The sequence below is a fragment of the Peromyscus maniculatus genome, chromosome 1, assembly GCF_049852395.1.
Source record: "Peromyscus maniculatus bairdii isolate BWxNUB_F1_BW_parent chromosome 1, HU_Pman_BW_mat_3.1, whole genome shotgun sequence".
Classification (NCBI taxonomy): domain Eukaryota; kingdom Metazoa; phylum Chordata; class Mammalia; order Rodentia; family Cricetidae; genus Peromyscus; species Peromyscus maniculatus.
Window position 1 is genome coordinate 153971029 of NC_134852.1, and position 21172 is coordinate 153992200.

General features: G+C 51.5%; 2 protein-coding genes across 8 annotated transcripts in view; both read right to left on the reverse strand.

The window, feature by feature from the left end:
• Positions 1–1399: 1399 nt before the first annotated feature.
• Positions 1400–2619, reverse strand: Phlda2 (pleckstrin homology like domain family A member 2). 2 transcript variants are annotated; one of them, XM_076555740.1, is made up of 2 exons: positions 1914–2619; positions 1400–1662 (listed from the first exon to the last, which is right to left on the reverse strand). In XM_076555740.1, coding segments are annotated over exons 1-2 (417 nt in total). In that variant the 5' UTR covers positions 2330–2619; the 3' UTR covers positions 1400–1661. The 2 variants fall into 2 exon arrangements, with proteins under 2 accessions (XP_076411855.1, XP_006977416.2); XM_006977354.4 differs by having other exon boundaries at positions 1889–2482.
• An 11727-nt stretch (positions 2620–14346) lies between these two features.
• Positions 14347–21172, reverse strand: part of Nap1l4 (nucleosome assembly protein 1 like 4) — a 34851-nt gene continuing 28025 nt past the window's right edge. For 3 of the 6 annotated variants that reach the window (XM_006977307.4, XM_076555749.1, XM_042257911.2), the window contains exons 14-15: positions 20978–21034; positions 14347–15421 (exon numbers count right to left, since the gene is read on the reverse strand). In XM_006977307.4, the coding sequence (XP_006977369.1) occupies positions 15383–15421; positions 20978–21034 (96 nt within the window). In that variant the 3' untranslated portion in view covers positions 14347–15382. Of the gene's footprint in view, positions 15422–19416; positions 19453–20977; positions 21035–21172 lie in introns of those variants that run through there. The other 3 variants (XM_076555754.1, XM_076555761.1, XM_076555756.1) reach the window with 1 other exon arrangement.

Here is a 21172-nt window from a genome sequence, read left to right on the forward strand (position 1 = left end):
CTGCTGCTCTTTTCTGAGTTCCATGGGCTCCAGGCACATGTGGTACACATACATACATGCAGGGGAAAAACAAAAAACCTTAGCCGGGCATGGTGATACAGGCCTTTAATCCCAGCAGGTGGAGTTCGAGGCCAGCCCGTTCTACAAAGTGAATTCCAACACAGCCAGGGATACACAGAGAAATCCTGTCTCAAAACAAACAAATAAACAAACAAACAAACAAAAAACAACAAAACAAGCCTTAGAATCCTTAAGCCTCAGAATTCCAGTCTGCCCACATGCCACCTACCACCTCAGGACACAGTGTCCACTTAAACCCTACCAGGAACAAGGGGGCTCATCCCCTGAGGTTGTTTGTTTGACTATGTAAGGATCTGTGGGAGGAGGTCTTTGAAATGGGACAGAAGGGGTGATCACTTCTGCTTTTAGGAAAGCCCCCACACACACACACACCCCTGTTTGCTTTAAGAGAAAACTCCTTGTAAGGAAAAACTACGCTAGCCCCCAAGACTTCCTAAGGAGAAAGGGGAACCCCTCGTGGTCCTGACTTCTAAGGCCTAGCTGAAAGGTATGTGGCACCTCTATCTTCCCGGCATTCCCATAGCCAGAGAGGCCTAGGAACGATGGTACTTCAGTGTCTGTCACTCGGCCTTTTTAGGTATGTCCTCCAGCAAAACCTTTGGGGAAGGGTCACACCTCTGTCTCAGGCCCTAGCACCTGGCTACCTGCCTACCTGACACAGACTTTGAGCCCCTTACAGAGAACACAGGCAGGTGGGGGGTCGGAGTTGACACCTGGCAGATGACTCAGGGAGTGGCGTAGAAGTAGGACAGGTGTCTGATGAGCTCCCAGGCTTCATACCAACACCACAGCTCTGGGCCCTGCTGCTCCAGCACTGGAGACAGCCAGGCCTGCTTCCCGTTGTGACAAAAGACACGCACACCGTGGGCTAGCCCTGTTGCTGGACGCTGGACGGGAGGGCTGGTAGCTGGACTGTCAAGGCTCTGTGGCCCAGTGACGGGGGTTGTGGAGGCGCCAACAGTCAACCATCCCGACAGATGGTATACGGGTGGGAGGGGACAATGGAGGCAGCCACCTCAGCGGACAGAGCAACTGCTCAGGTGTCCAGGAGGTGCCGGTTAGTGAGTGAACTCTGAGCAAGCATGGCCACCAGCCCTATCCTTCCCAAGCCACACCCAGGAGCAAAAGGTAGCCAAGCCACACCCAGAGTACTTCCTGACCTGCAGAAGCTGTGAACCCCACTGGCAGGTGACAGTTCATTCAAAGGCAGTTTGAATGGTTCCTGGGACGCGGAGAGGGAATGATATTGGATGGGAGACCCTTTCACTCCCGCCCTTCCACACACATACCCCAGCAGGAACTATACGGACCACACAAGTTAAAAAAGATAAATGGCAATGTTTATTTGGAATGAAAATACTGTATAAAAAAATATTAAAACGGAACGGTGGGTTGACAGTTGAAGACCATCAAGATAAATACAGTCCAATAAGTTAGCGCACCCGCACAGCGGGGCGAGGCTCAGCAAGCACGGGAAAATCTTCGGCGAAGAGCAGTAGCCGCGTCGCCCGGGGCATCTCCTGGGCTCCTGGGATCCTGTTTGACGCGGCCGCGTGGGCTGGTTCCCGGCTCGACTGGTCTCTGTGGGAAGAGGACTGAGTCAGGAGCTGTCCTAGAGCAGGTCGGGGTGCAGCCTATAAGCCTCCAAGAGGGGCGAGAGATTCCCGCCTTGCGTCCCAGGTCCCCTCTCCAAAGCGTCTCCAAGGAGCTAGGCTCCCCGTACGCTCCTCCGTAGCTTTCGGAATCTAAGTTTTCCCCCAGTGGGCGGCATGACCCCCATCTACACACCCCCATACCCTGTACTCACCAGTGCGGACGAAGGCGGCACTCACCACGGACTCGGGGAGCGCGGCTCTTCGGACTCCTCCTGCTCTTCATACGCGATGGGCAGGAGACGGTGGCGGCGGAAGCCTTCCAACGCCCGACGGTTCTGGTACTCGATCAACGCCAGGGTGATGAACGCGTTCCAGCAGCTCTCTTCGGTGCAGCGGAAGTCGATCTCCTTATAGTCAATGGTGACGATGGTGAAGTACACATGCTTGCGGGTGTGCTCCACGCAGTCCACCTTGAGGATGGAGTGGAAGCGCAGCTCCTTAGCTCGCTCGCTGGACCGGGAGAAGAGGCGCAGGCGGTCGTCGGTGAGCACGCCGCGCTTCTTCTTCCAGAGCTGCAACAGGCTGTCGCTTCGCTTCTCCAGCTGCCCCTCGCGAAGAATCTCGCCGGGGGTCGTCGTGAGTTTCGAAGCCATTGGGAAAGGATGGATGTATCAAACGAGCTCGTTCTGCGGCCGGCCCGCCGCGGCATGGGCCTTATAAGGACTCCGCCCCACGTCCCAGCCACGCCCCGCAGCTGGGCACTCTCCTACCCAGGCAAGCTCCCGGGGCTGCCCCCCACCGACCGCTCCTGGCTGCCCCTTACCCACTGCCTGGGGCTGCAGCTTATCGGAGGCTGAAGGGGGTGGGGGTAGGGGGGCTGCTCGGCGCCTCTCTGACGGGCCCCAGAGCTTTCCCTCCAGCCCCAACGTCCCAGCTGCCTGTTGGAGTGACTCGCGGTCCCCTCCCCTCCCCTCCCGGGTGCCGGCCCGGCCTGCTTAGGAATGCGCGGCCTCGGCCCCTGCTCGCAACTCACAGGCGGGAAAGACCTAGGGAGCACCCCAACCCCTAGACGGGACCACAGTGCCCAGAATCCCACTCACTGAGAGACCCAGAGCTCCTGGTTCACGAGAGTCACGGACCCACGGGTTCTTTCCTAGCTCCGGCAGCCGTCTCCTCCCCGCTTGGGCGTGCATCCAAAGGCCACCCACTAGATCGTCTTGGGAAGTGGCCCTGCCCCAACGGGCTTTATTACTCATATTGCTCCCCGGAGTTGTGCCTCGAAGGAGTTCTCTGAGTTTCTTTTCCCTTCTGTAAAATGGGACGATGACCTTTATTAGGTTTTAAGTTAGGCAGTGCGGAAGGGAGAAGGGGGAACAGAACCCCGCAATGCTCAACCATGTGAACAGAGAGGCCTGCCTCCTTTCTGGGGCCCTTGTGTGCCCCAACCTGAGCAAGAAACACCTCGGGCTGCGACCCTACAACCCCGACTTGCAGGAAGTTCGGGGGGTGGGGGGGTGGCTAACAAAGCTAGCTTGGAGAATGTGGGGACCGACCTAGGGGACAGGGGTGGCGGGGGCGGCTGAGTCATCGCCTTTCAGTGCACGGTTTTATTTATCATCTGCTTTTAAAGGTTTAATAGCAGCAGGAAGCGGACGCTGCTCCTCCAAGATTCCCAGGGATGGGGGAGGAGCTGGACGAGGGACCCCAGAGAGTCCCCCACAGGTATGGGATGGGAGGCAGGGGTGCTGGGATGGGGTAGGGAGCGGGGCGGGGGAGGGGCGGGGTGTGTGTGCAAGGAAAAACCCCTGGCTATCGGAGAACTAGACAACCTGCGTCTAGGCCGGCTGGCTCCCAGTGAAAACGCAGGCCCCTCCATTTAAACAACTAAAATTAAGACTGACAGCCAGCCTAAAAGTCCAGTTCCGTGACCTGGCGTGATTCTGAGGCAGGTATATCCCACAATGAGGAGGCTGAGGCAAGAACGGCCAATCTAGGTCAGTCTGAGTTTTATAGTGAATTCAAGACTAACCAGAGCCGCATAGCAAAAAAAAAAAAGGGGGGGGGGCGAAGAGATGGCTAAGCAGTTAAGAGTGTTTGCTGCTCTTTCAGAGGATCTAAATTTGGTTCCTGCTTCCAGTTGGGTGGCTCACAACCATCCACCCAGCCCCAGGGAAACATGTTGCCCTCTCCTGCCCCCCAACACACAAAAACATATACATTAAAATAAAAATAAATCTTAAAAATAAAAAGAAATTTGGTAGTGGCCCAGTGGGCTCAGGGGTTAAGAATGCTTGCTTTTCCAGAGGACTTGGGTTGGGTTCCCAACATCCTCAGGGTGGCTGACATCCACAACCCCATGGGACGTCCTCTTCTGACCCACGTGCACATGCATGTGTGTGGGCAATACACTCAAACACATAAAATGAATGAAAAAAAACTTTTTAAATATAAACTGGGCGGTGGGGGCACATGCCTTTAGTCCCAGCACTCAGGGAGGCAGAGGCAGGAGGATCTCTGTGAGTTCGAGGCCAGCCTGGTCTACAGAGTGAGTTCCAGGACAGCCAGAGAGCTACACAGAGAAACCCTGTCTCAAACAACAACAACAAAAAGTTAAAATATTAATATAAAAACAAAAAGAGAGGGCTGGAAAAATGGTTCGGTAGTTAGAGACAGTTGCTCTCAACCTTGATGGCTTGAGTTTAATCCCTGGTATCACTATGATGGAAGAAGAGAACCTGAGCCCCTCAAATTGCCCTGTGACTTTTGTGCATGAATGCGCACACACAGAGAGATCAAAGTAGTGTAAAATAAAAATCTTTTTAAATTGAAAAATGACCAAGAAATCCTGGAGCCACTCACTGACTTTCACTGTGGGTTCCACAAGCCCCTTCCCCAAAACACCCCCCTCCCCGGCCCCGTGCGCGCGCGCGCGCTCACACAGAACCCTGCCTTTCAAGGTCCCTGAGGAAAAACGAGCTTTACAAGCTCTGCCCAGGGCCCTCAGGGGTGTGTGGAAGAACAGGAGGGTCCAGCATACCTGTGGAAGAAGAGCAACAATACAAAAACAGGTAGGCAGTCGGCCAGCCCTGCCTGCTCAGATAAGAGCAATCCAGAAGGTGGATGGGAGCGTGCTCTTGGGACCCTTGGATAAGATAGGCAGTGAGTCCACACTGAAGGAATTCCAGCTGACTAGCCAACGTCAGGTTGAAAGCACTCCCAGAGGGCGGGCGACCGCTCTCCCTGGTGTCCCTTCTCCAGGCTGCTTAGCCACGTGGCGGCCTGAGCTGCCTCTGCTGGTGCTTCCAGTAGGTGAAGCGGCAGCCATGAAAGAGGCCACTCTGGAAAGTGGAAGTTAGGAAAGGAACTAACAGCCGCCCTGGATCCCCGTTCCCATCACGCTCTGTTCTCCATGCTCCACGCTGCTCGGTGGAGCTCTTGCTCCAGGCCTCGCAGACATTTGGTGCTGTTCAAGCGGTGCTTGCCGGACTGAGAGCTGGGGAGGCAGGAGGGAGCGAGCCCCTGCTCGGCAGAAGCACTGCTGGCCGATGGTAGTGTGAGAATAGGGGCAGGGATCTGGCACTTATGGGGACCTTGGAACGGTCCCCCAAAGAACATGGAGGGCCTTTTGCTATCCAAGTACTAGGCACTGTGTGCCCAGCTTCCACCACCATCCCCAGAAATCCAAACAGAATATTCTTTTTTTTTTTTTTTTTTTTGGTTTTTCAAGACAGGGTTTCTCTGTGTAGCTTTGCGCCTTTCCTGGGACTCACTTGGTAGCCCAGGCTGGCCTCGAACTCACAGAGATCCGCCTGCCTCTGCCTCCCGAGTGCTGGGATTAAAGGCGTACGCCACCACCGCCCGGCCAAACAGAATATTCTAACCCGTGTCACTGGAGAAGAAAGAAGTTCAAGGGACTCAGGGCCTGCACGGCCCCAGGGCAGGGGAGGAGGGTGAGCACTTCAAGACCAGGGCAGGGGCAGATGATCGAGGCTGGAATCCAGCCACCCAACTCCTCTCTTTACCCAGAAGCCCTGCTGTTCTCTGGAAGTTGGGGATGACCTAGTGGACAGGGTCCTGCCGTGGAGAAAGAAGTGGAGGAAGGGAACTGGGAGGCTTGGCACAGGACACAGAAAACCCTGTGCCCGGCATCCTCTCGAGGGCTTCCTGTCCAAACCATCCAGGCCCCTCAGACAAAGTCAAGACTGGGTGTGGGCTGTGACAGCTTCTGGTGAACTGGTATCCAGGTGAGTAGAGCCGACCAGCAACGATAGACCCTCTGTCAACAGACATCCCTTAGCTGGTCACCCGACAGCTGATAGATATCCTGGGCTCTAGCATGGCTGAGTCAATAAGAACTGAGTTGGTACCTCGGACTTGTTCTTGGCTAGGTACAGACTTTCTTAGTGACATCCTCGGGAGCACCTGCCCAACACCGATACTCAGAAAGAGCAAAGTTATGTCAGGGTTACACTGCCGGGAAGGTTCCGTCCCCAGCCCCCAGAGGCCATCTGAGTCCCCTGAGTAAGGGGACTGAGGTGCCTGTTTCTGTTTCTCAGGTTGTTGGGGCAGGCATCCGGGGGAAGCAAGCTCTGACTCACGAGCCCAAGTGAGAGGCCTGGGACCCCAGGATGTCTTGTTGTATGTTGAGACAGGGTCTCATGCAGTTCAGGCGGGCTTTGAACTTGTTGTGTAGCAGAGGACAAGCCTAAACCTTTGATCCCCCTGCCTCCACTTGTCAAGGGCTGTTTGGTGTTACAGGTGTTCAGGACCACTCCTGGGTTTATACAGTGCAGATCAAACCCGGGGCTTTGATCAGGCTAGGCAAGTGCTCTGCTAACTGAGCTCCAGTCCCCAGCACCCGCTTCTAATTGTTTCTTCATCTACAATTGTCTGTGTGTGCGCGCAGGTGTGCCTGTGCCACAGTGCATGGAGGTAAAGGGACAAGTTTCAGGAGTTTGTTCCCAAACTCAGGTCATCAGACATGCATAGCAGCTGCTTTTATTTGCGGAGCTGTCTTGCAGCCCCCCCCCCCAGCCCCTTTTATATAATTTCTTTTTGAACATTTTTTTAATTAAGGGCTGGAGAGATGGGTCAGGGTTAAGTGCACAGTCTGCTTTTGCAGAGGTGCCTGGTTTGGTTCCCAATATCTACATGGCAGCTGGCGCCCAACCATTTTTAACTCCCGTTCTAGGGGATCTGGCACCCTCTTCTGGCCTCTTCAGGTACTGCATGAATGTGGTGCACAGATGTATATGCAAGCACTCGTACCACATAGAATCAAAATAAATATTTTTAAAGAACCTTTAAAATTAATTCAGTTAATTAGTTAATTGATTATGTGGTGTTGGACATCAGACCATTGGCTTTGTGAGCCAGTCAAGAGCGCTACCTTCTATTGAGATATACCTCAGACCCTGCCACCCTTTTTTTTAAAAACAGGGTCTCATGTAGCCCAGGTTGGCCTGTAACTCAGGAAGCATAACCTTCAACTGAGCCTCCAGCCTTCTTCCAGTCGTCAAGTGCTAGGATTGCAGGTACACACCATCACTCCTGTCCCTACGCAGTACTTCAGATTGAACCCAATGTCTCGGGCATGCTGCACAAGCATTCTACCAACTGTATTACATCACTCAGGCTCCTGACAGCCAAGAGCAACCCTAGTGCCAAGACCAGGTGCCAGTTTCCTGAAACGATGAGCCTGGGTGTGGATTGGGCTGTGCCCCTGGGTGGGATGTTCCACCTGAGCTCTAGGTCAGCTCACACCCAAGGAGAGTCAAGTGTGGTCCCGCTCCATGCTCAAACTGGTGTCCTCTCCTTCCCATTACGATTACACCACAAGGTGGCAAGTGGGGGTGGGGAGAGGCATTCAGAGAGGTGATGTGATTCAACTAGTGTCCCATAGCAGTCCACAGGAGTCATACACAAAATGTCTAGTTAAAGGAGGAAGAAATGGCTCAGCAGTTAAGAGCGTTGGCAGCTATTCAGAGAACCCAGGGATTTGGTTCTCAGCACCCCTAGCAGGCTGCTTACAACTGCTTGTAATGCCTGGGGAATCAGATGTCCTCTTCAGGCCTCCATAGGTACTGCATACACAAAGCATCCATTCACATGAATATACATACATACACAGAAATACAATTAAATCTTACACATAGCATCCATTCACAAGAATATACATACACAGAAATACAATTAAATCTTATTTTTTCCTTATATTTTTCAGAGCTGAGGACCGAACCCAGGACCTTGTGCTTGCTAGGCAAGCACTCTACCGCTGAGTTAAATCCCCAACCCCTTTTCCTTTTTAAAAAAATATTTATTTATTTATTTATTTATTTATTTATTTTACAGTGTAATGTCTGCATGTATCCTTGCAGGCCAGAAGAGGGTACCAGATCTCCTTACAGATGGTTGTGAACCACCATGTGGTTGCTGGGAATTGAACTCAGGACCTCTGGAAGAACAGCCAGTGTTCTTAACCGATGAGCCATCTCTCTAGCCCCCCTTATTTATTTGTTTATTTATTTATTTTTATGTATACAGGTGCTTAGCTTGAAGGTATGTCTGTGTGCCACATGCATGCAGTACCCACAGAGGCCAGAAGAGGATGCCAGATCCCCTGGAACTGTGATCCACCATATGGGTACTGGGAATAGAAACTGGGTCCTCTATGAGAATAACCAGTACTCTTAACCATTGGGCCATCTCTCCTGCCCCCTATTATTTATTTTTGAAACAGGGTCCCCACTGTGTAGCCCTGACTGGCCTGGAACTGGCTATTAGGCCAGGTTTGCCTTGAACTCAGAGATCTGCCTACCTCTGCCCCTGGTTGCTGAGATTTAAGGTGTGTGCCACCATGCCTGGAAAAAGAGTCTGTTTTTAAAAGTGGGGAGGGAGCTGGTGAGATGGTTAAAAAAGTCAAAGGACCTGCCATCAAACCCGACAACCTGCAGATTCCCAGGACTCACGTGGTAAAAGGAGGAGACTGATTCCCACCATTGTCCTGTGATTTCCACATGTACACACACACACACACACACACACACACACACACACACACACACACACACATCAATCAATCAATAAACAAAGAAATGTGATTTAAAAAAAAAAAAAAAAGAAGCCTGGCTCTATTGCATTCCAGTGCCTGGAATCAAGAAACAGCCCCTTAACTTGGTGTGGGAAGGGGCTGGGTTAGGATTTCTCAGACGAGGTGGTGGGGAGGAGCGCAGTGTAGGGGGCTAAGCTTCCCCCATCAGTCAGCATCACTCCTGGCCAAGTTTACTAATATTTATTGGGGCAGAATCTGGATTGGCACAACTTGAGCCAAAGGATCTGCCCTCCCAGGCAGGCCAGAGTGGGTTATATGTGCCCAAACTTCTGGCCTGAACACCTTCTGTCCTGTCCAGCTGCCTGGCCCTTTGGCACTGGAGCTGGGCTGTGTGAGGCTCTGGCTCAGCCGGGAGGGAGGAATGAGGCACCTCTTTGAAACTCACCCAATGAGGTCATCTCCTCGTGGTGACAAGGCACTTGCCCGACCAGCTTGGTGAAGCCGCCAGCCTATGAGGAAACTGTGTCATGGAGCCTGTTGGAGTGTCGGGGACTGAATGCCACTCTCTTTCTGTGGGCAGTGAACTCACTGAGGCTTGGGGATGGCAAGATTCTCCCCTCGCCTCTTCAAGGATTGCTAGGGTGTCTAAGGCTTGCCTCTCATCAAGTGCAGTCCTTGGGTGCACAGCAGGAGGTTGGAGGAAGCATCTGATGCCACCTGTGGGGCCCACAGAGCCCCTAGTCTAGGACCTAAGAGTTAGGGCAGCCCTGGATTCCTCTTCTCCCCAGCTAGTCTAAGCAAGGAAAGAAGCCGGGCGGTGGGTGGGGTCAGAGGCTGGTCTACATGCCCTACTAGGTTTCAGGTCTTTGCTGTCGTCCTGGCCTTAGCCTCCCCAAGAACTGTCCTCTGTCCCTGGTTCTCATTTGCTGGAATGTGAAGCTGCAGGTACCGGTAACGCAGGCCAATGCTGCCACCCACAGTATCCTTTCTTTTTCCTTCCTTCCTTCCTTCCTTCCTTCCTTCCTTCCTTCCTTCCTTCCTTCCTTCCTTCCTTCCTTCCTTCCTTCCTTTTTTCCCCCTCCAAGACAGGGTTTCTTTGGGTAGCCTCAGCTGTCCTGGAACTCGCTCTGAGGACCAGAGGTCATCAGCCCTGCAATGTAGCACATGGAAATGTCTGCCAGAACCAGCCAGGGCACTCAGAAGATGATTCTGAAGACAGTCAAAAGCTCATCTGAGACAGTCCTTAGCCAAAAGTATGGGCCAGGCACAATGGTTTGCAAGAGCAAAACTCAGCTCTTTGATGTGCTGAGCCACACCAGCAGGGTGGAACAGACTTGCTGTTCTCGGAGTTCACAAGTGGACATGGTGCCTGAGGGCTGGTAAGATGGGCCCATGCTGGCCAGGTCTGGGGAGCTGAGAGGACCCATGGGCCTGACAGAAGAGGGAAGCAGAGTCTAATGAGTTCTACCCTCCCTGGGGATCCGGTCAAAGCTGAAGGAGCCACTATGAACTCACTATGGAAACAGAGCTGAGAGGGATCTGGGGCCGTCGCTATCATGGCAGACATCATCTCACTTGAACTATTCAAATGTTCCCAAACTGGGGTCTCTGTGGATACTTCTATCCTCCCCTCACCTGATATTTATGGGGTGTTCCCTGGCTGAATGGTAGCCACCAAAGGCATGTCCACTTCCTAATCTCCAGAACCTGACCTCATTGGCTAGAGATGTTTCCCAGGTGGCCGGAAATGTCATCCCTGGTGTCCTCTAAGACACATGGAGAGGAAGAGACCAGGTGAAGACTGAGGGCAGGCATCAGTGACAGGGCCACAAGCTAAGGACACTGGGGGTCCTTAGGGCTGGGAGCAGAAGGAAAGATCCTCTGAAATCTGCAGGGAGCAAAGCCCTGCCATATTTGTGGGACTGTGTGTGTTTTAAGCTTGCACACTGCGGAGTCATGTGACCAGAAGGTCTAAGGGCAGTCTGGATGACCACCCCCAGGGGCACGCACAGATGAAGTAGCCAGCAGTGTTTCCCAGGGCTGCTGTTTTGGAGGTGTATGATGTCTCTGGTATCAAGCTCATGGTTGCCTCCATCCTGAGATGTACCTGGAGGGGCAGTCAGCACAGCAGGCCACTGGACTTCAGCAAAGGCCGGCGGAAAGGCCCACCTGTTGACTCAGGCTCATCCTCTTACCTGATTCTATATGCAAAGGCCCTCTTGCCACCTCTGCATACCTGGGGGCCAGCTTGAGATATCTGTCCTGTATCCCATCTTACACAGAATGGCCCTGGCTAGAGAGCTCATGAAGCCCAGGGACCAGACCCCTCCCCCACACCACAACAGAGCTGGGAATGGTTGGCCAGTGGGGTGGGGCTTGTTCAAGTCTCAGTATGTAATAGCCACAGAAGGCACCTGCTCTCTACTCCCCAGATGAACATGAGGTTTGGGGGTGCCAGTCTAGTCAGAACTTGAGGTTGAGACTCAAAGGAATCCTCAGGCTTCCTGATGCCACCTGCTGAAGGCTGGTGACAGACAGCTGTCTGTCCTCCAGTGCTGGACTGGAAAGGCTGGAGTGGGCAGGGGCAGAGTTTGAGACACTGGGGCCCTGGGAAGTGAGTTAGCTGACACTGGAGACGTTGAGGCACCAGAGAGCGTGATCTGCCCCATGCAACACATATTGGGTTGTCATGGACAACAACATCCGGTCTCCACCTGTGGGAGATGAATCAACATGGCCAGGCAATTGGCTGGCACAGAAGCTCTACCCAGGCACATGAAGGTGACTTGGACTTGGCAGGTGTCCCCAGGCCTCATTCTTCAGCCATTGGTGACCAAGAACTGTCCCTAGGTTAGTGGCCTATGCCCTGAGCAGAGACTTCCTGTCGGCACTTCAAGGTCCATGTTTAAAAAATGATTCTATGTACATTGGAAAGCAGGTCAGATGAACCCTATGGTTCTGGGACACTTGTCAGGCTAGGTGGGGTCAGGGCCAGTTTAGGGTGGAAGAATGTGTAGGTTCTGTCTGCAGAGGAAGGCCTGGGCCAAGATCCTTATTCACATTGTGTAGGAGCCTGTAGGAAGCCTGGGGCAATGCTGGAGACTGTTCTGACAGCCTGGCCCTTCTGCTGGCCAAGGCTGGAACTGGAGGGGGCAGCCACTAGGAGCTCAGCCCCGAGCCAGGACTCAATAGCCAAACAATTTGGGAACAGTGGTATTAAGTTGACCCAACTAGGGAGGCCAGAGCTAACTCCCCCATGACATTCTCACCTGATCCTCACCACCAGAGGCAAGTGTAAACCCTGGCAGGGTAGCACCATCCAGCTCCATCCAGGGAGGTGCTGGGGCTAGGCATTTCAGTGGGTTAGTGAGACTAGCCAGGCAACAAGATCCTTTAGCGTGGGATCTCAGTGGCATCTGTGGCTGGATGCCATCCACCCTTCCATGGTTAAGTGAACCACACAGATGCAGCCACTGATCTGACAGCTGGCAGCAGAGCTGTCAGGGTGCTGGCTCTGCCCCTGACCCCAGCAGCCTAAATGGACTGTGCAGGAGGAAGCTAGAGGGCATATCCCTTGGCCAGAGGCTTAGATGCCTCATTTGGAATACTTCAGGGACAGCTGCAGGCCTGCTGCCCCCGATCTATAGAATGGGTCAATGATGACCCATTTCTTGGGGTCTGAGCACCTAGCAATGGCCAGTCAGGGATTTGGGCTGAATGCTGAGGGACCATGTTGCACATCCTGTGACCCCAGAGGGGAGGCAACAGCATGGAACCTCTGACTACAGGTCGCCCAGCTCCATTACCCAGTCCCAAGTAGGTGGGTCCCCGAACACTTCCATGTCCAGAAAGTAAAGAATCCTACCTCGCTGGGTGGTGGCGGTGCATGCCTTTAATCACAGCACAGGTAGAGAGGTAGGTGGATCTCAGTGAGCCCAGTGGGGCCCACAAATCAAGTTTCAGGGCCGCCACGACTGTTACAGAGAAACCCTATCTCAAGGGGAAAAAAACTAGCTCTATTCTGGGTCATGCCCCACCCCGCTGTCTTCCTGCTGTGTTCTCTCACACCAAGGGTGGCACTGTCATGGCTCACCTGAAAACTGCCAAAACACTGGGCACCTCTGTACTTCTGATCTGTTGGACACGTGCCAAGGGCACTCACCTCTCATTTGGGTAGAGGAGCCCCGGTGCAAAGTGCTGCATACACTGTCAGTTGATCTTCGCCAGCACTCCTTCATCGAGGCCTATTGCCCATGGATGGTAAATAAGGAGCAACCCATACATGCAGCTGTGACACCAGCTGGATTGCCAGGCTAACACATCTAGAAATTACCCAAGCACACCATTCTGTGCAGTTACCTTATCTTTTAATGGTGTGTGAGATGCACGTTTATAAGTGAATTTAAATGGCTCAGGTGGAGATTGTGGCCTTTGCTCAGTGATTCCCCTCACACTAGGCTGGGATTAAGGGGCAGCATGCAGGACTGTCATCACAGACGAGATAGATTCCCTAGGGGAATGACACAGGATGAAGAAAGGGTGCACCACGGTCACAGCACCTTATGTATGTCCACCTCCAAGCCTGATTCTCCTATTGCCTTCTGTAGCTTTCAAGTGGCAAAGGACGGGGCAGTCATGCAGGCAGGCCAGGGACACTGGACTTGCAGGGAGAGTAAGTCACTTTTTTTTTCAAGACAGGGTTTCTCTGTGTAACAGCTCTGGCTAACCTGAACTCCCTTTGTAGACCAGGTTGGCCTTGAACTCAGAGATCTGCCTGCTTCTGCCTCCAAAGTGTGCCACCATAACCTGTTATAAGCTACTTCTGTAACTAACTGAGCACGTAAAGTAGGCATTCCTGGGATAAGCTCTTCGCCCATTAGGCTCAGTCAGAAAAGGCTACCATAAACCAGGTCTACAGCAACATTATCTCACAGCCACCCTCCCCACTAAACTTAAAATAAAAGCCTCACACAATTCTCTTTGAGGTATACATCTCTTCTGGATCCTGATCCACAAGGCACAGCCCCAGATTCAGTTGTTTTCTTAAGTTTTATCTTAGTTGGACAATGGCAGTGCACGCCTTTAATCCTAGCACTGGGGAGGCAGAGGCAGGTGGATCAGAGTTTCCAGGCCAGCCGGGGCTTACAGAGAGAAACCCTGTCGTGAAACACCCCCCTGACACACACCCCAAAAAGTTTCATCTTACTGTATGAATGTGTGTGGACGTGTAGACTTGTGTGCACTACATGCACACAGTGCCCAAAAGCTAGAAAAGGGCATCGGAGTCCCTGGAATTGGAGTTACAAATGGTTGTTAGCCACCATGTGGGTTCTGTGAATTGAACTCTGTTCCTCTGGAAGAGAAGCCAGTGCTCTGCAGAGCCATCTCTCAAGACACCCCCCCCCCCCATCCCTGGTCATTCCTTAAGCCTTTCCCACAGTAGCAAAATACTCCCAGGGCCCCAGGCTGGTTCCACAATCAAACAGCTCCCTTCTAAGAATGAGCTCTCACAGCCCCATCAGCCAAGTGTGAAGTCTGCAGTCATTCAGTTGCGTCAGGGTGCAGCCAGTTGTGGGCAGTCAGAAAGGGTAGGTGGGTGGTCAGGAAAACAGTGCTCACTTCGTGTTTCACAACTTTAATAGAATATTCTAACTATTCTGTACAAATCGAAAACACCGTATTCAGTTACAAATGTGTTATCGGGTAAGGCTGAGCACGCTCTATATGGCTGGTCACTGTGGACATGGCTGTCCTGGCTGCCAAAGACCACAACCACACACTCAGAAACGTCACACACACCAACCACCAACTGGTCACCAAACCCAGGTGTGGTCCTGGTGTGCACAGTGCAAGCTGAAGCTGTGCTCTACAGGCCAGCAATCCCTAGTGAGGGAGGGCTTTGGCCCCTGGCTACAGCCTGGCACCCTCCAGAGGCGACAACAACATGTGGTCTGCATGGCACAGAGCAGCTAGTGGCAGGAGGCAGCGGGGCTTCCTCCATAGACCTCACTCACTCCACTTGATATCACATCCTCCCGGTCAAGTCAGCAACATGGTCTCATAAGTGAGAGGAGGAGGACAGTGAAGTTCAAAGCCCCCCGCCCCCAAGCACAAGTGAATAAATAAGTACAAGGGTGAACCAGACAGCTCTGGCCTCAGAGGTGTGCCACAACCCACGCAGCCCTGAAACCAAAACTCAAGGGGGTAAAAAAAAAGAAAGAAAAAGAAAAGAAAAGCTCTAAGGCGAGCACAGCCTCCTCTACAGTGCTTGGGAGATGACTAGGGTACAGCAGCTGGAGCGGCTTCCCACCAAGTTCAGTAGCTGGAAACCATGGAGCCTCTTCAGTAGGGGAGGGCCGCGTGCACAGGTCACCAGGCTCTGCCAATCCCAGGCACAACCCCAGCCTACCCTATGTGGTCTTCAGGCACCAAGGCGCAGGTGCTACAACTAAATCTATTCTGAACGGCAGCCCAGTCTCCACTGTACAAGTTAAGCAAAGTAAGAAGGGAAAGGGGAGAGGGATCATGCACTTGGAAATGGTTAGATGTCACAGCACTGTCAACAAAATTCTGCTTTGGCAGGGACTGGGGCCCCTGCCTGCGGCCTGGGGTCCTGACAGCCATCCACAGGGCGGCCCTTCAGGGTCGCTGCTTCTCACTGCTGCTTGCACTCCGCTGGCTGGCTGGGTTCTTTCTGCAAGGAGAAGATAGGATTTGAAGAGAATAAAATCAGTATCACTCAACAAGTCTCCCCATCCCACAAGAACCAAGATTCAAGGAACTCATTCCTTCTTACCAAAAAGATGGCTCCTGCAAACAGACTTTAAGAGCTGACATGAAAACAAGCCTGCTCCCCAGGGAAAGTCCCAGGAGTTTGCTCTTCTGTTCTAATACAAAGTCTAACTCAGAATGTGCTAGGCAAGGATCTGCTTGGGGCCACAGAAATGAACCACGCCACAAGAGGCTTTGCTGCTGGTACAGACCACCCTGCCTCTGCCAGCAACCTCCTCTCCCAAGGGCAGCTCTGTCCTTGGATATTCATGCAGGGAAGGCTGTCCTTCCCAGCAAGCTAGTTCTCTCCACTGACAGAGAAGAACACCATAACAGATTCAACTCCAGTAGCTCAGGGTGCAGAAGCAAACGGCTAGGGGCCAGCTCCTATGAAGAGTCACGTCCATCAGTCTCACAAAGCAGGAGTCCAGATCATGCCTGTCTGAGGAGCAAGGCGACTTCAATCTAGCCTAACACACAAATCTGGTGCTGTTAAACAACATTCAGGATCCAGGAAGCTTTGTATGGAGGCCACTGAAAGCCTGAGAACAGATGAGGACCTCAATGCTACCTCAGAGCTAAGACATGTACTCAACTCATCTGCTACCCAGAATCCCTGGGAGCTACAACTAATAATCACTGTGACTGTGGAGCATGGTGAAAAAAGCCTGTAATCCCAGGATAAGGCAGGGAAATGCTATGCTGGAGGCCAGCCTGATCCACATACTGAGACTCACCATGTCTCCAAGTAAGAAGAGCTAGTGATGCAGCCCAGTGGTGGAGCATTTGTCTGGCACGACTAAGGTCCTGGGCTTTATCCTCAGCATCCCATCAAATATCAATTATTTTTAGACCAGGACTATGTACGCAGCTCTGGCTGCCCTCAAACTCAGAGATCTGCCTGCCTCAGTCTCTTAAGTGCTTTAAAAAAAAATTACTTTTTTTTGTTTTGAGACAGGGTCTCACTATGTAGTCCTGGCTGTTCCAGAACTCACTGTGTAGACCAGCATGGCTGTGAACTCGCCTGCCTATGTGTGTCGAGTGCTAAGATTAAAGATACGCACCACTATGTTCCATTACTCTTATTTTATGATGTGCATGGGTGTTTTGCCTGCATGCATGTCTGTGTACCATGTACGTTCCTGTGCCAGCAGAAGTCAGAAGAGGGGGTGGTCAGATTCTCTAGGCTAGAGTTATAGACCATTGTGAGGTGCCTTTGGAAGAGCAGCCTGTGCTCATTACTGCTGAGCCATCTTTCCAGCCCCAATAACATAAATTTATTAAAAGCAATTCTGACTATTACTTGGCATGGCTATGGCAAGCTAGTAAGAAAAGCCTGCATTGTGTGAACATTTAAGGTAATACCAGAAGTATCTATGGTGTAAGATGAGACCTCCCCTCCCCCCAGTCCACGCTTGAGACATCACATTTCACGGGCAAAAATATACACACAGCGCCAAAACATGCAAGAGGGAACCTTGGCCTGGTTTGACTTCTACTTTTTTCTCAGTTAAAAAAAATTATTTATTTATGTGTGTGTCTGTATGTCTTTATCAGGGTAGGCAATAGATTCCCTATAACTGGAATCACAAATGGTTATAAGTTACTGTGTGGGTGCTGGGAATTGAACCCAGGTCCTCTGCAAGAGCACCCAGTGCTCTTAACAGCTGAGCCATCTCTTAGCCTCTGAACTGATAGAAGAACACAGGGATATTACTATGCCCTCCAGGTTGGGGCTCCCATCCCTACCTGTGTCTCAGGGGCCTTATAAGTCAACAAGGAACCCAAGCCCAGAGATGCTATGCTATTCTCAATTGTCAACTTGACTACATCTGGAATGAACTCAAACCCAAGCTGCTGGGCACTCCTGCGAGGGATTTTCCTTGACTGGATCGTTTGAGGTGGGAGGACCCATCTTAATAGGCCACACTTATATAAAGGACATGGAAAAGAAAGCTTTTGCTCTTTGTCTGCTTGCCCTCACTCTGACAAATCTATTCCTTCACTGAATTTAGAGCAAATTTCTTTGGGATTCTGACATATACACAAGATCAGCTGAGACATCCAGCCCGTGGACCAAAGAAGGGATCAGATTTTTTAACCGGCCGTTGGGAGATAGCCATTGTTGAAATAGTTGGATCACAGACTGTAAACCACATTCTATCAATTATTTTTCTAGAAAAGCCCAATACAGATGCGAATCAAGCAAGAACTATCAGAAGACAGCCAAGGCTAGATCTAGAGGCAATTAACACAGTGCTCAAGATCACTGACCCACAGACCTGGAGAGCATCAGGGAAGCAGGGTGTCCCAGGCAAGTATAGCAGGGACAGTAGAGAGGAAGGCAAACAATGCACACATGGGAAGAGTGTGAGCTCCATGGGCTGGGGTCCACTCGCACCACAGAGGGAAATAAAAAAGGCAATGGAACAAGAGGCATTGCAGGTGGAAAACCAGCAGGCGAGGAGTGGGTGCCTCCCCACCACTGTTGCAGATGCCTCAGGCATCCTGCACTTTATCCTGTTACTTAAATCAAGTGGCATTTTTGACCACAAGAACCTAACATTTTTGTCTCCAATAAAACCAAACTGAGGATGTAAAATCCAAAACACAGACCCCAGCAATGTAGGTGATGAAGCTACTAGGGAACACAATCCTACTAAGGAGCAGAGGAGGCTGTCGGCAAGCCAGGGCAGTGAGGCAGCAGGCTTACACAGGGACACTAACTACAGCTCCAGACCCCGGCCCTGCCAGGCAGTAGACAGCAGTGTCTGTTACTACCAGTTACACTGGTGCTCTGGGGGGTAACAAGCTTTTGAAGTGGATTATGCAAATGGGACACTTACTGGCTTCGGCCTGTGACAGTCAGAAACTAAAATGCAAATGAACTGTAACATCTGCCACATCACAAATCTTAATGACAATTTGGCCACTCAATGCTAGCCTGCCTCTCAAGGTAGGGGAGCCAGTACTTACGGTCTGCTGCTCCTATGGCCTTGATAAACAGGGGCCCTTTAACACTGAGTCAACTGCACCAAACTGTTGGAGTGAAGAAGGCTCCAGAGTAAGGCCACCAAGGACCACAGGCCGAGGCTCTGTAGGACTATGCTATCATTCTGGACAATTTCTTATAAACTGTTGTCTTCACAACAAGAGGCGGGGCCTACCATCCATGGGATGGGACTGCTGAGTTCTTGTGATGCCTCCCACTCTTCCTGGCCTTCCTTCTCCTACCACAGCATACACATGCAAAGCTTCCCCACAGGGAAGCCCTTGCACTCGCAAGGGTCTCGCCTCCCTGCTAGTTGTCTAAGGATGAGGGACGCTCTCCAGACTACCCAGGGAAGAAAAGGTGCCTCACACCATGTCCACAACTAGCTCTGTCATCCTCCAACCAATCTTGAGGTAAGACTTTATAGTCCCCACACTGGCAGGGACTCTGTCAATCTGACCTGATCTGTTCACTCGTTTGAATAATGTCTGGAACAGTGTAAAACCCAACAGACCTACACAAACCCAGGCGAACTACAGCCAAAGGGTGTCTGAGCCTGTCACAATGCAGCCAACAGGTACCCCCCGATCAGGGCTGTGTGCCATCCTGCCAATTGCTGACCCCCAGAGCCTCTTGTTCGAGTGACAATGCCCTCCCCTCAAAGTACAGCTCATCGACTAGTTAACAAAAACTACCAGGCCCTGAAAACAGGAGCTAAGCCTCACTGTTCTACTGATTTTACCCATTCATTTAGCTGTGGAGTCCCATACAAGTGCTGCTCACAAGGCATGGAGGAACCCCAGCTCCTGCACACTGTGATGGACTGCACCTTTCTGTGTCCCCAAAAAAAAAAAAAAAATCAAAGCAATGCAACGAATCAAGTAGACAGCAGTTTGGAAGTTAGGTATGAACAGATTCCACCTTACCTAGAAATGCATGAATGATTAACACAAAAATTACACCTAAATGGGGAAAAAAATTGAAAGGAACTGTCAGCATGAAAGAAATGAAAAGCACAAAATTATACAGGAGGCAAGAGCCACATTCTCATGATACAAAGGGCTTCCAGTAGGGGTAGGAGCAGCTTTAGCACAGCAGAGCTGCATTCCTTCCCAAGATCAGCACCTCATTCCCTCTTACAACAAACAACTCCCAGACAACACTCTCTGTGCAATTTGTGTGCAGATTCCAGTAACCCTTCACTGTGGAAGGTGCAAAGGACGCCACAGAACCACATCTTGACCCAAGGACAGCAGGACCAGCCCTTGGCCTTCCTGCGACAAGAGCTCGCCGCTGTGCCCCATTGCCTCTACTGCTTTTGTAGCTTCTCTCCACACCCAGACAATGCAAGAGGTCAGGTGTCCAAAGGGCTTCCCACTAATCACACGATCACCGAGGTGAGAGGATCTCTTCAAAAACAGGGACGTGAGGAGACAGAAGGGAAACAACAGGAAAAAGAAAAGGGACACACCGGAGGCTAAGTGAGACAAGCACAGCACAGAGGCCAAGGTGCACCAAGATCAGGTGTGCACGTGACAAGCTGCCCTGGTCCCTGTCAACTGCACTGTGACTGTGTCATTCAGTGCCCACAGGACATGAAAGGGACCCCCTCCCCAGGCTCACCAGTACAGTCTCTGAGACCCAAGGGAGATCCTTAGAGGGGAGTAGCATTCGTGACTGTGGCAGCAGCCATCTCTCATTTTTTCCCTCTGGAACTTCACAGTGTGTGCATGCATGCCCTGCAGCACAGCAGCCACAGCACCAAGTCATTGCAATGGCAGCTTTTAGCACACACTCCACGCAGGGAAAACAAGGACAACAGACAGACACTAGTCAGTCAGAGACGCAGAGCACAGGGACACCAGGCAGGGGTGCATTCCAACAGACCCCACACTGTCAAAACACAAGACGGTACAGCTGCGCTAGAGCAGCTCAGGGCATCCTGTCATCAGGTGCCCACAGCCCCCTACAAGAGTCTCCTGAGGCCACAGAGAAAAATCCCAAACAACAGATAAAATAGGTAGAGGAGCTTGTCCATTTTTTCTTTATGTTTTCTTTGGCCAATCTTCCTGTTCTGTTCTCAATCACAAGGCATGTGTGCATGTACACATACAGATGCCTAGGACACTGTTTCTGAATCGTCTCAGCAGATATGAATATCAAGTTCTGACCACAACCTAATGTTCTCTTCTTTATTACAGCACACAATCCCCGCCAGGTCCTCTACAAACACGGGGGCTTCTTGCTATAGCATTCCTCTAAGGAAGGGCTGGAAGCCGCAGGTGCGTGCTCAAGTCCACAGAGCTGATCAACACCTAGTTGAATCCGACACCCAATGAATGCTTCAGGCACATGAAGTATCTTTCCTCACCTGCAGATTTTTTGGACATATGTATTCCTAGCATCACTGCCTCAAAATGGACACAGCTTGAAAAGTCCCACTGTGTAGTACTGGTAGACTCAGTACTACAATCCCAAAAAACTAACCTTGGGGTTAACATCAGCATCGTCCTCTTCTTCTCCCTCCTCATCACCTTCCAATTCCTGTATTTAAAAAAAACAAAAAAGTAAAGGGTGCTAACTAGGGATGCAACCAAAGGCACCACCGAGCATGTAAAAAGTGACACACAGCTTATTCTACATAACTAACTCAAGCTAATTCTAACAAAAGAAACCAGGGCT

What these genes read in the sequence shown, in the direction of transcription:
- Phlda2 (XM_006977354.4), bottom strand. Translation starts at nt 2,329, where the DNA reads ATGGCTTCGAAACTCACGACGACCCCCGGCGAGATTCTTCGCGAGGGG.